General features: G+C 43.7%; 1 protein-coding gene across 4 annotated transcripts in view; it reads right to left on the bottom strand.

Moving 5' to 3' along the window:
• Positions 1 to 226: 226 nt before the first annotated feature.
• LOC141164489 (cationic amino acid transporter 2-like) overlaps positions 227 to 17,150 on the bottom strand; it is a 53,936-nt gene continuing 37,012 nt past the window's right edge. For 3 of the 4 annotated variants that reach the window (XM_073649817.1, XM_073649818.1, XM_073649819.1), the window contains exons 4-12: positions 14,939 to 15,104; positions 12,210 to 12,346; positions 10,922 to 11,144; positions 6,937 to 7,073; positions 6,503 to 6,605; positions 6,295 to 6,422; positions 4,242 to 4,408; positions 2,492 to 2,600; positions 227 to 374 (exon numbers count right to left, since the gene is read on the bottom strand). In XM_073649817.1, the coding sequence (XP_073505918.1) occupies positions 301 to 374; positions 2,492 to 2,600; positions 4,242 to 4,408; positions 6,295 to 6,422; positions 6,503 to 6,605; positions 6,937 to 7,073; positions 10,922 to 11,144; positions 12,210 to 12,346; positions 14,939 to 15,104 (1,244 nt within the window). In that variant the 3' untranslated portion in view covers positions 227 to 300. The remainder of the gene's footprint in view (positions 375 to 2,491; positions 2,601 to 4,241; positions 4,409 to 6,294; positions 6,423 to 6,502; positions 6,606 to 6,936; positions 7,074 to 10,921; positions 11,145 to 12,209; positions 12,347 to 14,938; positions 15,105 to 17,150) is intronic. The other variant, XR_012250919.1, reaches the window with a different exon arrangement.

The raw sequence follows: 17,150 nt of genomic DNA, 5'->3' as shown, positions 1-17,150 counted from the left end.
TGCCTGGTAATCAAACTTACATATTACTTTCCTAAATCTTCCAGTCAACTGGGATGTACCAAACGATAAGCTCATTAGTAAGAAGGGGCAATTGGGTATTGTTAAGCTTGAATTTTAGTGCTTGAGAGGTTGAATAAATGATTGCTGTAGTTATTAACAAAATTTATTAAAAAAAACTTTAAAACTTTAAAAGGAAGTCTCCACAATTGAAGATTATTTTCCAACGTGGGTGGATTGAGTTAACTAAACATTGAAAAACTGGACTTTTGATCACATTTCTTCTGTGTTGACTTCTGTCTTTTATAACACTGTAATCGGTATGTTCACTCTCTCAACACTGTGGTGGATTCCATATCCAAAATAAATAGCGAAACCTGCAAAAAAAAAAAAAAAAGTGTATAGTAATGGGGAGGAAATGATAAGTCAAAGAGGCTGTCCACAACCCCTTCTCAATCAATAGGTTTTCCCTTGTAAAACATTTATATTCACATCCAGCGCCGTTTCAGTGGTGTCGGCACTGGCTCACCTGACATGTCACACGATCCCTGCGGCCAATCAGCTGCTTCACTCTCTCCTTCAGACAAAATCACATACATCTGGCGGAAGTGAAACAGCAGCAGCTCTCACTTCTTCCGGATGTACAGGATTTGTCTGGAGGAGAGAGTGAAGCGGCCGCTGATTAGCCACAGGAATTGCGTGACATAATGTCATGTGATCAACGGGAGAGCCAGTGCCGACAGCACAGGAGTAGCACCGGCACCAAAGGTGAGTATACAGTGCCTACAAGTACTATTCAACCCCCTGCAGATTTAGCTGGTTAACACATGCGGAATTAACTTGGCATTGTGACATTTGTACTGTAGATCAGCCTGGAAGTGGGAAATGCACTGCAGCAAATTTTTTTTTTTTTTTTTTATTTTTTTTTTTTTAAAACGTTAAAAGTTAATTCAGAGTGTCATTTATTATTCAACCCCTCAAACCACAAGAATTCTGTTTGGTCCCCCTAAAGTATTAAGAAGTAGTTCAGGCACCAAGAATAATGAGCTTCACATGTGTGGATTAAAGATCTCTTTTTCCAGCCTTTTCTGACTATTTAAGACCCTCCCCAAACTTGTGAACAGCACTCAGACATGGTCAACATGGGAAAGACAAAGGAGCATTCCAAGGCCATCAGAGACAAGATCGTGGAGGGTCACAAGGCTGGCAAGGGGTACAAAACCCTTTCCAAGGAGTTGGGCCTACCTGTCTCCACTGTTGGGAGCAACATGCGTAAGTGGAAGGCTTATGGAACTACTGTTAGCCTTCCACGGCCTGGACAACCTTTGAAAGTGTCCTCCCGTGCCGAGGCCAGGCTTGACCGAAGAGTCAAGGCTAACCCAAGGACAACAAGGAAGGAGCTCCGGGAAGATCTCATGGCAGTGGGGACATTGGTTTCAGTCAATACCATAAGTAACGTACTCCACCGCAATGGTCTCCGTTCCAGACGAGCCTGTAAGGTACCTTTACTTTCAAAGCGTCATGTCAAGGCTCGTCTACAGTTTGCTCATGATCACTTGGAGGACTCTGAGACAGACTGGTTCAAGGTTCTATGGTCTGATGAGACCAAGATCGAGATCTTTGGTGCCAACCACTCACGTGACGTTTGGAGACTGGATGGCACTGCATACGACCCCAAGAATACCATCCCTACAGTCAAGCATGGTGGTGGCAGCATCATGCTGTGGGGCTGTTTCTCTGCCAAGGGGCCTGGCCATCTGGTCCGCATCCATGGGAAGATGGATAGCACGGCCTACCTGGAGATTTTGGCCAAGAACCTCCGCTCCTCCATCAAGGATCTTAAGATGGGTCGTAATTTCATCTTCCAACAAGACAACGACCCAAAGCACACAGCCAAGAAAACCAAGGCCTGGTTCAAGAGGGAAAAAGTCAAGGTGTTGGAGTGGCCTAGTCAGTCTCCTGACCTTAACCCAATTGAAAACTTGTGGAAGGAGCTCAAGAATAAAGTCCACATGAGACACCCAAAGAACCTAGATAACTTGGAGAAGATCTGCATGGAGGAGTGGGCCAAGATAACTCCACAGACCTGTGCCGGCCTGATCAGGTCTTCTAAAAGACGATTATTAGCTGTAATTGCAAACAAGGGTTATTCCACAAAATATTAAACATAGGGGTTGAATAATAATTGACCCACACTTTTATGTTTAAAATTTAATAAAATTCAACTGAGCAACATAACTTTTTGGTTTGTAAGATTTATGCTTCTGTTCATAAAACCTACTCTCATTCGCAGTTTGAAGGCTCTAACTTATTTGCATCTTATCAAACCAGCTAAATCTGCAGGGGGTTGAATACTACTTGTAGGCACTGTATGTGTTATAATTGTACAAGGGAGAAATGTAGGGATTAAGAAGGGGTGGTCCAAATAGTGGACAACCTCTTTAAACTTTTTAGGGAATGTAAACTCTTGCTGCTTATTGGCCTTTCCACTTACCAAATGCCATCCACACCATGTATCGAAGCCATGTGTCAGGACTTAGTTGGACCATCAGGTATACATTAACAAAGATGCTAAGTACTGGTAGAAATGGTAGACATGGAACCTATAGAAAGAAAACATGGAACTCTAATGTAAAAGATTCCTAAAGACAAATTCTTTAAGAACTATATCTTTGTTGGACCTAAGCTGATGTAGATCTTAGTAACCTGGTGTTTTTACACAATTAACCTAAAAACAGTATCCTAAATACCGCAGCTACAAAAAGGAGTCATGGGTGAAGGCAGGAGACATATTTGGCGAACTGCAGTATATGATGTTGAAAGCTGCTCTTGAAAGGGAGCAAGGAGAAAAGAGGCTTCCACTATTGTACTTTGGCTTATGAAAGATCACCTACTCTTCCTGTGGTGTCTTCTGAGAATGGTGTCCCCTGTCATCAGCTCTCAGTATTGGACCTTCAGCACATGGTGCTTCCTGTCATTAGCGCTCAGTGTTGGACCTTCTGCACCTTGTGTCTCCGGACATCAGTGCTCTCAGTATCTCTTGTTGTCCAATGTCATCAGCTCTCCGTATTGGACCTCCTGCATATGGTGTCTCCTGTCATCGGCTCTCAGTATTTGCCCTCATGCACATGGTGTCTCCTGTCATAAGCTATCAGTATTGGACCTCCAGCACATGGTGTCTCCTGTCATCCGCTATCAGTATTGGACCTCCAGCACATCGTGTCTCCTGTCATCAGCTCTCAGTGTTGGACCTTCTGCACATTGTGTCTCCTGTCCTCAGTGCTCTCAGTATCAGACCTCTTGTTGTCCAATGTCTTCAGCTCTTAGTATTGGACCTCCTGCACATGGTGTCTCCTGTCATCAGCTCTCAGTGTTGCACCTTCTGCACATTGTGTCTCCTGTCCTCAGTGCTCTCAGTATCAGACCTCTTGTTGTCCAATGTCTTCAGCTCTTAGTATTGGACCTCCTGCATATGGTGTCTCCAGTCATCAGCTCTCAGTATTGGACCTACTGCACATGGAGTCTCCTGTCATCAGCTCTCAGTGTTGGACCTCCTGCACACGGTGTCTCCGGTCAGCAGTGCTCTAAGTATCGGACCTCTTGTTGTCTCCATCATCATTTCATAATTTTGGACCTCCTGCACATGGCGTCTCTTCTGAAGAGCTCTCATTATTGGACCTCCTGCACGTTGCATCTCCTGTAATCAGTGCCCTCAGTATCGGACCTCTTGTTGTCTCCTGTCCTCAGCTCTCAGTATTGGACCTCCTGCATATGGCGTCTCCTCTGAAGAGCTCTCATTATTGGACCTCCTGCACGTTGTATCTCCTGTCATCAGTGCCCTCAGTATCAGACCCCTAGTTGTCTAATGTCATCAGCTCTCAGTATTGGACCTCCTGCACACGGTGTCTCCGGTCATCGGTGCTCTAAGTATCGGACCTCTTGTTGTCTCCATCATCATTTCATAATTTTGGACCTCCTGCACATGGCGTCTCTTCTGAAGAGCTCTCATTATTGGACCTCCTGCACGTTGTATCTCCTGTAATCAGTGCCCTCAGTATCGGACCTCTTGTGGTCTCCTGTCCTCAGCTCTCAGTATTGGACCTCCTGCACATGGTGTCTCCTATCACCACCTATTAATATTGCATGGTATCTCTGGTCTAGAACTCTCATTTTTTATAGCACCTGTACGTGGGCCTGGCCCTTTCCAAATGCTGAGGGCACAAAGTGTGACTAGTATCCCTTACCATGAACGCCGCTTTATTCGGATTCTGTGGCTGTCTCCAGATGAATATGGTAAGAGCTGCTATTCCAAAAAGAGCCAGAGCCAGCGGAATAATGTACCAAACTGTACCAGACAGCAAATACTGTGATCCTGCTGTAGACATCACACTCGTTACGCAGATTAGAATGGCTGTGGGGACATATTCTTGTATGTAGTTAGTTGTTCCAATGTTTGCTTCCCATCAGCTTTTACACTAATATGAATTTCTATGGGCACCACCATCCCCCACTATGCAGTTAGACGGGAAGCTAAAATGATCCAAAATACATCAGCCATAAAAATGTATGAACTCATACAGTGCCTTTTAAATACATAAATACATATACAAACAACTGTATATTATTGGGATAGTCTCTTTTAGTAGCAATGCTTCTAGGGGAAAATACAGAATCTTATAGATGTACTGTACTGTGCAAAAGTCAGGTGCGGAAAAAATGTTGCTTTAGAAAAACAAGTATTAATTGTATTTTGTTAACTGATAAAAATAAACTAAGTGAATTAACAAATCTAAAATCAAAATTTGGTGTGACCGTGCTTTATCTTTAAAACCGCATGAAAGTATCAATTCGTCTAAGTACACTTGTACACAGTTTTTTAAGGAATTCGGCAGGGAGGTTGTTATAAACATCTTGAAGAACTAACCACAGATCTTCCATGGATGTCGCTTGTGCAAATCTTTCTGTCTCCATGTAATCCCAGACAGACTGAATGATGAGGAGATCAAGGAGATCTCAGCATTGAGGCCATCAAGTAATGGGCAGCATTGAGAACCGTAGATTCAGTGGAAGCTTAGTGCAGCAGATGAAAGACACATCATGCTTACTTCTCTTCAAATTTGGAAGATGTCCAGCAGTGCCATCAGCTCAGCAGTGGAAGCAACTATTGGGATCCAGCTACACTCATCTACTGTTTAGATAAGTCTGGCAAAAAGTGGTCTTCATGGAAGAATTGCGTCCAAAAAACAAATTTTCCACATGAAAAGAAGTGATTCAATTATGCTCAAAAACATAGGAACTGGGGTGCAGAAAAATTGCAGCAGGTGCACTAAACAAAACCAAAGTCAAAATGTGAAATATTTGGCTGCTATAGAAGGCAGTTTGTTTGCCAAAGGGCAAGAAAGCAGTATAAAAATGAGTGTCTGCAGGAACAGTGAAGCATGGTGGAGGTTTCTTGTAAGTTTGGGGCTGTATTTCAGAAAACAAGAGTTGAGGATTTGGTCAATCTTAATGAGGTCCTCAAATCTGAGAAATACAAGCAGATATGTATCCATCATGCAATACCAATCAAGGAGTCGTCTGATTGGCTCCAAATTTACTGTGCAATAGGACAATGACCTCAAACATACAGCCAATGTCATTAAGAACCATCTTCAGTGTAAAGAAGGACAAGTAGTCCTGGAAGCAATGATGTGGCCCATCTCAACACAGAGTGTCTTGGATTACATGAAGAGTCAGAAGGATTTGCACAAGCAACATACACAGAAGATCGGTGGTTAGTTCTCCAAGATGTTTGGAACAACCTCCCTGCAGAGTTCCTTCAAAAACTGTGTGGAAGTGTACATAGAATTGATGCAGTTTTGGAGACAGAGGGAGGTCACACCAAATATTTCTAGTGGCAATGCCAGGTTCATGAGATCGTCCTCCGCTGGTTTTAATACTAGAGGTTAGGACCGTCTCGATTGGGTACACCTTGGTGCTGGTGGGATGGCCTTTACACTTTTTTTTAAATCAAAAACAGTGTTACTAAGTACCTTATGTTATGTATATGCACAAATACCCTGCTGTAAGTAAAAAGTAAATTTTTATTTTGTTCCTATCTTAGGTTTTTGTTTGTTTAATGGCCAGTGTGAACATGCTCGTACACGTTGCATGTATACCAACTTACACACCAGTTCATTTCTTTCGGTTTTGCTTTAGTGGGTGGATTGAAGGGAGTAGGACTTCAGTGTTTCTTTGTACCCTACAACCACAAGGGTCTGTAGACTTATCAGTAAAAAGAACACAACAGACACTAACTTATTGCTACTACGCTCCGTATCACCAGTGTAGAAGAACGTGCCGGCCTCATGGCTGAAGATCCGTTACCGCTAAGTTCTTGGATGTTTCCATTGCTGGTTGGGCTAATTTCGGTTTGTAATTGGTACCTGGAGTTAAAAAAATCAAAAAGCTTAATAAATAATGTAAATAATAATATAACATGTTTTATAATATTATGTGACCTTACCTTAGTAACAGGACACAAGTAGACACTAAGGTGTATGCAAATAAGGTTCCGATAGACATCATATCGACCAAGGCTTTCAGATCAAACAGGAACGCCATGAGAGCTGTCAAGCAGAACTTATCGTTATACAAGGGTGAAATTAATGTGCCTTTGTAATACTATAAAGTAGCACCCACATAATGCCACCACATGGTGACCAAATAATGCCACCACATGGTGACCAAATAATGCCGCTATTTAGTATCCACATATTTTGAAAAAACAACCATAGTCTTGCCCAAATAATACAATCCTATGCCCAGTATATAACACTGAGCTGTGGAAGGTTGGTAATGAGATTTATGGTATTATCCATGGAGCTCTAAAAAGGGGTTTTTCGGAGGTATTTATGATGAAGTGAACATGATTAATGGCTAGAGAGGAGAAAACGTTACCTGCCACTACTCCAGATGACATGGTAGCAATTACTGGACTCTGCCGGCTGCTTACTCGTGATAATGGCTGAAAAAGTAATCCATCTCTAGCCATGGCGAAGAGAATCCGAGGCATCGGGAAAATAGACCCTAGAAGGCTTAACAAGGGATTATTTGCAAGATTAAAAAAAGAAAGAGTGAAAGTTGCAAGACATGGGATGAAAAGGGAGTACAAAGGAGACATCTCGGAAATGCCACACCACTCCCTGGGGGAGCATTGCGAAACATGCATTGGAGGGTGAGGTGGAGGACAAACAGTGCACTTAGAAAGTATGGGTTTGTAGTCCTTTTATTATTATTACATTGATGTGACCCTTTTATCTATGAACTTCGTATACTTTCAGGCTATTTATTCTTGGTACACCACCATTCACTAAGAATTGAACTCTATATTATTTATTCTATTATGAATTAGGAGTTACATTTTTTTATTGTTCACTGGCACTTTATTTGTTGCATTTATACATTTAGACTTTTGCACTCTGCACCTTATTTTACTATTATATTCCTAGATAAGGATAGCAAAAACCAAACACTTTTTGATCATTTACAAGGTCTGTAGGATATTCAATTTGATTATTTTGTCCTGATCTCGGGGTCACTCCTTACTATACATAATCATCATAACTTTTGCACTGTATTATTCTACTTTCATTTATTTTATCTCGTCTGTTTTGTCATATGTGATTTTAATTAAATGGTCTCATCTACTTTGCTTTCAATAAATATTATTTTAATATTTTATTATTGGTCCTGTGCTGGATTTTTGTAGGAGTCATCATGCAAATGTGGCGCCCAGCTGCGCTTGGTACCACAGATCCTAGAGGGGTGCATTACTGGATTTCTCCACAAGAAGCCCCCACAGCATACATACACCTCCACCTTCCACCTCAGACCACCAGAGGGAGCCCGATAGGGATATAAATAGAGAAGGTGGAGCTAGGCAGAGAGTGATTCAGCAGTTCCTGCTCAGACACAGGAGTCAGTGCAGTCGAGCCAGAGACTAGCAGTTCCTGCAGAAAGAGTTCAGTATAGTCTGTAGAGTAAGTCCAGACTAGAACTCACAGAGCTCAGGATAGAGAGCTAGGAGTGTGCCGACACTCAGAGCGGCGAAGAAGAGCAGCGTCCTGGCTGCAGTGTGTGTAGCCTAGTGAGGGCCCGAGCGGGGCCGAAGGCAAGTGGAAGAGAGTAACATAGGGGGCAGAGGAGCTTTACAAGCTCACCCCAGAAGCATATACCGGACACCGAGTCCGAGTCTACGTGGATCTTCATGACCAGTAGAAAACAACCGGAACCCCTGGCGAACTACATGTCCCAGGATCACCAAAAGCTGATACATACCAGGGTCAGGAATCACGGAGACCCCAGAGAATAGGGAGAGTGATCTCCAACAGAAGGCCCTATCACCAAGTCAGCAGGTGCAGAACAGAAACCAAGTTAGGCCTAGCTCCAGGCAGGTCAGAAACTTACTACAGAGAGGCAAGAAACATGAGGCCCTACACCCACTCACTGGGGAGAATCCGGACGTGCACCCCTCACCCTACAGTGCTCCGGGATGTGCCTGAATTTCCATCAGTTAAAGGTACTGAAGTGACTTTCGTGTGTGCTCCTATTCTTGCTCTGACCCGGCTGGGTCCCCTCTGTCCTGCATCCCCCCTCCTACGCTGCCCTGAGGCCCTGCTCTACCTGTGGGGAGTGATACCATCTAAGCTGCCACAACACCGGCCTCAGTGGACTGCTGCAGCGCTGGTGATCCTCACCAGACACCACAGGTGGTGTCACGAACATTTACAAACCTATTATCCCAATAGACATTCCCCTCTTTTCAGTTGTCCGCCCTGGGCCACGGGCCGGGCCAGCCACCGTGATACCCCCCAAGCTTCTGAAGGCCCGGTGCCGAGTACCCCACGGCCCCGGGGGCGCGACACAAATGCCACCAATAAATCAATGTCAGAGCAGCCTAAGGACATGCCCCTGAGGATCCTGTGATCCACACCCACTTGTAAAGACCATAAATATTAGCATTAAAAAAAGGCCATATATCTCTGGAACCCTATGGCAGATTTATAAAAAGTGGCATACTCAGGAGTAACGGGAGAATGAAATAAGAGCAAAAATGGTACTCCTTTGACCCTGTGACTGGTCCTCTTTAAAGAGATTAACTGAGCATAGAGTTTTATTGGAAGTGCTCCATGGGAAAAAAATATGCAAATTAGCCACCTCACAAGTTCCATGTAGGAGAGGCGGCTATCATATATCAAACTATTTAGCAAGCCTTTCAATAGGACCAGAGTTAAACGTCAAGCTAAAAACTCATGTTGAAGTCTATTTTGGGGTGTTTGCCCCTCATCAGGGCAGAGCAGGGTTTGACTGAGTGCAACACCATTAAAAGATCAGCTGACTCTGTCCTACACTGATGAGGGGCAAACACCCTGAAACAGGCTTCCTGTAGACGAGTCTCTGATCTGGCAACCTTACAACTAGGGATGAGTAGACCCGTTGGACTAAAGTTCGGGTTGGGTACCAGAATAGTACCTGAACCCGAACTCCATTGAAAACAATGGACACCTGAACTCTGGAGCTGGAAATAAAATGGTCTCTCTCTTCCCCCCGGAACTCCGAACATTGCAACGGACTGATTGGCTGGATGAGAGACCTTTAATGCGAGCCTAGAGATTTACTATTTTTTCCTGTGGAAACCTCGCATAGGGGGTCTTATAGGCCAGGTAATGTCCCCTGCGGAAAAGAAAAAAAGGTTTTCATTTTGCATTGCTTATTAACCAACCATGGGCATTGTCCTGCCTATAAGGCTCCCAAAGGGTATGTGCACACAATGTCTGTTAATCTACTGTGTATTCCAAGTGGAAACGTTTTTCCTTGTGGAGAGTGACAAGCCAGGCCTGGCATGCCAGAGTCATGAGACTTACAAGCCATGCATGATCCTCTGGGAAATTAAATATGCAAATTGCCTCTTCAGAGAGAGGACTAGAACTCTAGTGCCACCTATTGGAAGCAGCAATCCTAAAAGTCAATATCGACCCTTTAACAAGCCTTGTCACATGACTAAGGATAAAAGCCAAACCAGAATCTCAATTTGCAGAAAGTGTTTCGGGGTGTTGCCCCTCATCAGTACAAATTGTGAGAACTGATTTGGCTGGGTGAGAGGCTTAGGACTGGGATTCTCCTTGTGGACGTTTTTGACAGCTTGCAATTTTTTTGTGTTTTTCCATTGTTTTTGAGTTGTCTTTTTCTATGTGGTATTTTCCAGTCGTTTTTCTCTCTTCATTTAACAATGAAATAACCATCATTGGCTTCTGATGCAAAAACACTGGGAAAACACTTAAAAATTTGCCGAGGTGCCTTCAGGTGTCTTTTGATGCTTCCCATTGACCTTGAGTGTCGTCTGAGCGGAAATCACCAGAAGAATGGACGTGTCATTTCTTTAGATCACTTTTTTTTTTTTTTTTTTTAAAACCTGAAGTGGTTAAAAAAATTCTCTAAAGTCTGAAAATGTGCACAGAAAATCGTTTTAAACACAGCAATGCTCATTATCATTCTTTTAAGCATTTTCTAAGCGCTTTTTCAGGAGGATTTCAGGTGGAAACTGCCTGAAAAAGAAGACAGAGTGTGTACATATCTTATAAAAGTTGCCAGTATCCACAAAGAGAAACAGAACCCTCTTAGATCTGTGAGATATATAGATTATTTTTTATGAGAGATTATATACAGTATACATGTATATATATAAAAAAAAACAAAAAACCTCAATAATTTGACAAGTTTCATTAAGGGTTTATAGAGTGAAAACTTTCACATATGTTGGGGAGTTTTGCGGAGTTTCGCTCACACATCTCATGCACTTTACAGGAAAGTGTTAGTGTTTTTAGTCTGTGTTAATGATAAAAAAGCCATAAAATAAAAGAAAAAAAATCATAATTCACCTTACCTTGTGGTCAAGGCACACAAGGAACCAGCAGCTACAACGTATTTGGCCACACTCCACCCCACGTATTCAAAAGCAGCCGGCAATGGACTCCGAGAGTCCAGGAGGTAATATGGCATCATGAGAGTGAGAGACGCAGAGACTCCAAAATATGCCAGGAAGCAAATGGACAGGGAGACCACTATTCCGAGAGGTATTGCTCTCTGTGGGTTTTTTACCTCCTCTCCTGAAAATAGAGTTTTGGCTTTCTTATTATTTTGAAACATTTTACTGAACTTTTTTTTCCTCCTTTTTTTTTTTTTTTTTTTACACATTATGAGAATGTTTGCTCATATAATGCACTTCAATACTTGTCCAATAAGTCGGTGAGGTTAGCCATAAAATCCCATCCACACCCAATAATAATCATGTGGTTGGGGGTGATGTGGTGTCAGAGGAAGCTTCTTAAAGGGAATCTGTCAGTAAGATTTTGCTTTGTAATCTGAGAGCAGCATAATATAGGGCAAGAGAGCCCAATTCCAGCGATGTGTCACTTACTGGGCTTCTTGGTGCAGTATTATAAAAATTCCTGTTTTTTGTGCTGTAGATGTAGCAGTGGTCTGATGAGGAGCTGTGTACAACTCCGCCCACACCCCTGATTGGCAGCTTCCTGTGTACACTGTCAGTAAGCAGCCAATCAGTGGTGGGGGAGGGGTTACACAGACTAGCTGGACTGCCTGGCATGTGACACCTAGTCCGGCAGTGATAATCTCCTGCTAATAAAACACTGATTGTATGAGCTGCTGAGTAAGTGACACATTCCTGAAATTAGCCTCTCTGCCCCTACATTATGCTGCTCTCAGACTACACAGCAAAAACCTAAATGAGAGATTACATTTTACCCTGCCGAACTACTTGGATGCAAAGTTATCGCTGATAAAAAAAGGCTGACAATAACGTTGAAAATGTATGTCGGGTTGTGGGATATCGAAAATAGAGTAAAACAGTTTCCCCTGAAGTGGATCTGTCACCAGATTTCACAATACAAATTACAGAACAGATCTGACAAAAAATCAACGTCCAAATTGCTATATATTCCTTTTAAAATCTTTCCCTGCCATGTATTTGAATTATTTTTTTTTTTCTAGCTTTAAAAAGCTCATTTTTATTTCAGGATTCTACTGCCTCTCTAACAAATTTTCAAAGTAAGTACAAAAGCCTCATTGGGTCTAAAAGATCTATTCAGTTTCCATTGTGACAGATCAGCTTTAAATCCCTCCCTTGTGGCAATGCATAGTACATACATCCATACCTGTAGTGGCGATGCAGTCAAACCCAACAAAGGCATAGAAACAAGTAGCCGCTCCTGCCAACGTGCCGCTAAAACCGAATGGCATGAACCCACCAACTCCGTACATGCCGGTTTTGTTGCCACCCACTGAATGGTTACTGTTGATATGATGGTTAAAAAAATAAAAATCTTAGTACAATCATGTTATATCAAAGTTGTATAGAGAGCAAGCGAGAGAGTGCACTAAGATTACAAAGCATTATCGGTATCATTTATGTGTTTTTTCATGCCTGATAGCATTCGGATAAAGTTTATCACAATATTCCTTAATGTTAATAATTCATAAGTCGGTCTTATCAAACCTAGGAAAAGTAAACTACAAAAAAAAAATACTGATATAGATATATATATATATATATACACAGTACAGACCAAAACTTTGGAGACACCTTCTCATTTAAAGATTTTTCTGTATTTTCATGACTTTGAAAATTGTACATTCACACTGAAGGCATCAAAACTATGAATTAACACATGTGGAATTATATACTTAACAAAAAAGTGTGAAACAACTGAAAATATGTCTTATATTCTAGGTTCTTCAAAGTAGCCACCTTTTGCTTTGATGACTGCTTTGCACACTCTTGGCATTCTCTTGATGAGCTTCAAGAGGTAGTCACCAGAAATGGTTTTCACTTCACTGGTGTGCCCTGTCAGGTTTAATAAGTAGGATTTCTTGCCTTAGAAATGGAGTTGGGACCATCAGTTGCGTTGTGCAGAAGTCAGGTGGATACACAGCTGATAATCCTACTGAATAGACTGTTAGAATTTGTATTATGGCAAGAAAAAAACAGCTAAGTAAAGAAAAACGAGTGGCCATCATTCCTTTAAGAAATGAAGGTCAGTCAGTCCGAAAAATTGGGCAAACTTTGAAAGTGTCCCCAAGTGCAGTTGCAAAAACCATCAAGCGCTACAAAGAAACTGGCTCACATGAGGACCGCCCCAGGAAAGGAAGACCAAGAGTCACCTCTGCTTCTGAGGATAAGTTTATCCGAGTCACCAGCCTCAGAAATCGCAGGTTAACAGCAGCTCAGATTAGAAACCAGGTCAATGCCACACAGAGTTCTAGCAGCAGACAAATCTCTTCAACAACTGTTAAGAGGAGACTTTGTGCAGCAGGCCTTCATGGTAAAATAGCTGCTAGGAAACCACTGCTAAGGACAGGCAACAAGCAGAAGAGACTTGTTTGGGCTAAAGAACACAAGGAATGGACATTAGACCAGTGGAAATCTTGAGATCTTTGGTTCCAACCACCGTGTCTTTGTGCGACGCAGAAAAGGTGAACAGATGGACTCTACATGCCTGGTTCCCACCGTGAAGCATGGAGGAGGAGGTGTGATGGTGTGGGGGTGCTTTGCTGGTGACACTGTTGGAGATTTATTCAAAATTGAAGGCATACTGAACCAGCATGGCTACCCCAGCATCTTGCAGCGGCATGCTATTCCATCCGGTTTGCGTTTAGTTGGACCATCATTTATTTTTCAACAGGACAATGACCCCAAACACACCTCCAGGCTGTGTAAGGGCTATTTGACCAAGAAGGAGAGTGATGGGGTGCTACGCCAGATGACCTGGCCTCCACAGTCACCAGACCTGAACCCAATCGAGATGGTTTGGGGTGAGCTGGACCGCAGAGTGAAGGCAAAAGGGCCAACAAGTGATAAGCATCTCGGGGAACTCCTTCAAGATTGTTGGAAGACCATTTCCGGTGACTACCTCTTGAAGCTCATCAAGAGAATGCCAAGAGTGTGCAAAGCAGTCATCAAAGCAAAAGGTGGCTACTTTGTAGAACCTAGAATATAAGACATATTTTCAGTTGTTTCACACTTTTTTGTTAAGTATATAATTCCACATGTGTTAATTCATAGTTTTGATGCCTTCAGAGTGAATGTACAATTTTCATAGTCATGAAAGTACAGAAAAATCTTTAAATGAGAAGGTGTGTCCAAACTTTTGGTCTGTACTGTATATATATATATATATATTTTTTTTTTTTTTATTTAAATAATAGTTAATATATATCTCCATATAATATAATTATATTATTCATTATATAACAATTAAATATAATATTCATTATTAAAATATATATTTTTTTATTGCTATGTAGTTCACTTTTCCTAGGTTCGTATTGGTAAGACCAACTTATGAATCATAATTATTAATTCTAAAAAAAAAAATATTTGGATAACTCTGCGGGAAAAAAAATGTAAAAAAATTGGACGCGCCCAGCCCCATAGAGTATTATAGGTATGAGCGCTCTCCACAGATAGTACTCGTACGAGAAAATCAGTTGTGTGCACAAGCCCTAACTTATACTTTATGTAATGGAATCCGTATTCTTTTGGGGCACTCAGGTCCAGTGGGCGGATTTAATCAGTGATTGACAGATCTCTATATGTGTAAATATAGAGATCTGTCAATTACCGCTTAGGACCGCCCACTGGACCTGAGTGCACAGAATAGGCAGGAGTCTTATTGCAAATAATACGAGTTATACTGAATTTTTCCCAACAAAACTATATATCAATCTGTTCAGCTCCTCCTGCTCTATAACAAGATGCCTGCAGATTGCACTGCGTTTCCATGCTGACACGTTCCCTTTAATTCTGTACACCCACCAGGGTACTGTATTTTATATTACACTATAGGTCTCAGCATATGTGCCCAAATACAGGAGAAAAGAATACCTCATGCTCTGAATGGCATCATCTAGCTCTTTTTCTGTGATCTCCCAGTTCTTTCGGTTGCCCTTAACAAATCCACTCACTATAACAAACACCAAGACAATCATGTTGATGGTTGTGAAGACTTTATTTACTGTGGTTGACTCCTTCACGCCAAAGGAAAGAAGCCCTGGAATGGAAAAATAGATAATATATAAAAAAAAAATAAAATTGATCTATGTATCGGAGTTCGAACAGAGTAGCCGATCTACTGATTCTGGAACAGTTTTTCTTTTTCTTCTCTGTCCCTCCGTTCCAAAGTTATGCCCCAAAGTAATAAAGATGAACGCTTTCTCTTTAAGCAAGTGGGCGTGTACAACAGAACTTCTCAGTGGGCGAGGCTGTGTTTTGATTGGCCACCGGAGGATAAATAGTAAACGCCCACAGAGAAGGTCTGTGCTATATGTGCAGCTGGAAAAATTTGCATCTATACTACCAGGGGACATAACTTTGGAATGGAGGGGCACAGAAGAAAAAGAAAGACTGTTCCAGAATCAGTGGAACAACAGCAATTGGAGGAGAAACTATGTTTAAATTTAAAAATATAGTGAAAAGACTGCTCTAAGGCCCCCATACAAATTAGATTTAAGTGGCCGATTTTGATGGGATGGGCCATGGATCTAGAGCAGGGGTGGGCAATTAATTTTCCCGAGGGGCCACATGAGAGACCGTGACTGTTGGGGAGGGCCGAACCAATAGGCTGAAATTAATTCTGCTCAATATTAATATTAACATGAGCATGAGCCCCACACAGCCTCCCCATGTCCAGCATGAGCCCCACAAAGCCCCCCATGTCCAGCATGAGCCCCACACAGCCCCCCCATGTCCAGCATGAGCCCCACACAGCCCCCCATGTCCAGCATGAGCCCCACACAGCCCCCAAGTCCAGCATGAGCCCCACACAGCCCCCCCCATGTCCAGTATGAGCCACACACAGTCCTCCCGTGTCCAGCATGAGCACCACACAGCTCTCCTGTGTCCACCATGAGCTCCACACAGCCCCCCATGTCCAGCATGAGCCCCACACAGCCCTCCGGTGTCCAGCATGAGCCATACACAGCCCCCCATGTCTAGCATCAGCCCCACACAGCCTCCCATGTCCAGCATGAGCCCCACACAGCCCTCCCATGTCCAGTATGTGCCCCACAGAGTCCTCCCGTGTCCAGCATGAGCCCCACACAGCCCTCCCAAGTCCAGCATGTGCACCACCCACCCCCCCATGTCCAGTATGAGAGCTCGAGAGCCTCCTCATGTCCAGCATGACAGCCCTTCCAAGTGTCCAGCATGACAGCCCCCCAGTGTCCAGCATTAAAGCCCCCCAGTGTCCAGCATTAAAGCCCCCCAGTGTCTAGCATTAAAGCCCCCCATGTCCAGCATGAGAGCCCCCCCTGTGTCCAGCCTGACAGCCCTCCCTAGTGTCCAGCATGAGAGCCCCCCCTGTGTCCAGCATGAGAGCCCCCCTGCGTCCAGCATGAGAGCCCCCCCTGCGTCCAGCATGAGACCCCCCGTGTCCAGCATGACAGCCCTCCCTGTGTCCAGCATGACAGCCCTCCCTGTGTCCAGCATGAGAGTCCCCCCTGTGTCCAGCATGAGACCCCCCTGTGTCCAGCATGAGAGCCCCCCCTGTGTCCAGCATGAGAGCCCCCTGTGTCCAGCATGAGCCCCCCCTGTGTCCAGCATGAGACCCCCGTGTCCAGCATGACAGCCCTCCCTGTGTCCAGCATGAGAGCCCCCCACTATGTCCAGCATGAGAGCCCCACTATGTACAGCATGAGAGCCCCCCTGTGTCCAGCATGAGAGCCCCCCTGTGTCCAGCATGAGAGCCCCCCCCTGTGTCCAGCATGAGAGCCCCCCGTGTCCAGCATTAAAGCATCTCTTGTGTCCAGCATTAAAGCCCCCCTGTGTCCAGCATCAAAGCAAAGCCGTCCCTGTGTCCAGCATTAAAGCCCCCCCTGTGTCCAGCATATACTTACTTCACTCCCCGTTTCCCTACGCTCCTGTCTCTGATGCACTGACTCTCCGCAGTGTGCAGGCTGATGCCATTGTGTCAGCTGTTTCTAACGCTGATTGGTGGAAGAGGGAAGTGGCGGCCCCTCCTCCACCAATGCATTCACCGCGGATTGAGACCACGGATTGAGACAGCGGTGACGGTGTGCAGGCGGGCAGTGACGGCGAG

Source organism: Phyllobates terribilis, unplaced genomic scaffold, assembly GCF_046119375.1.
Source record: "Phyllobates terribilis strain yellow unplaced genomic scaffold, ASM4611937v1 Scaffold_10__3_contigs__length_209671492, whole genome shotgun sequence".
Taxonomy (NCBI): domain Eukaryota; kingdom Metazoa; phylum Chordata; class Amphibia; order Anura; family Dendrobatidae; genus Phyllobates; species Phyllobates terribilis.
Note: the sequence above shows the minus strand (reverse complement) of the source record. Positions and strands in the feature narration are given on the sequence as shown.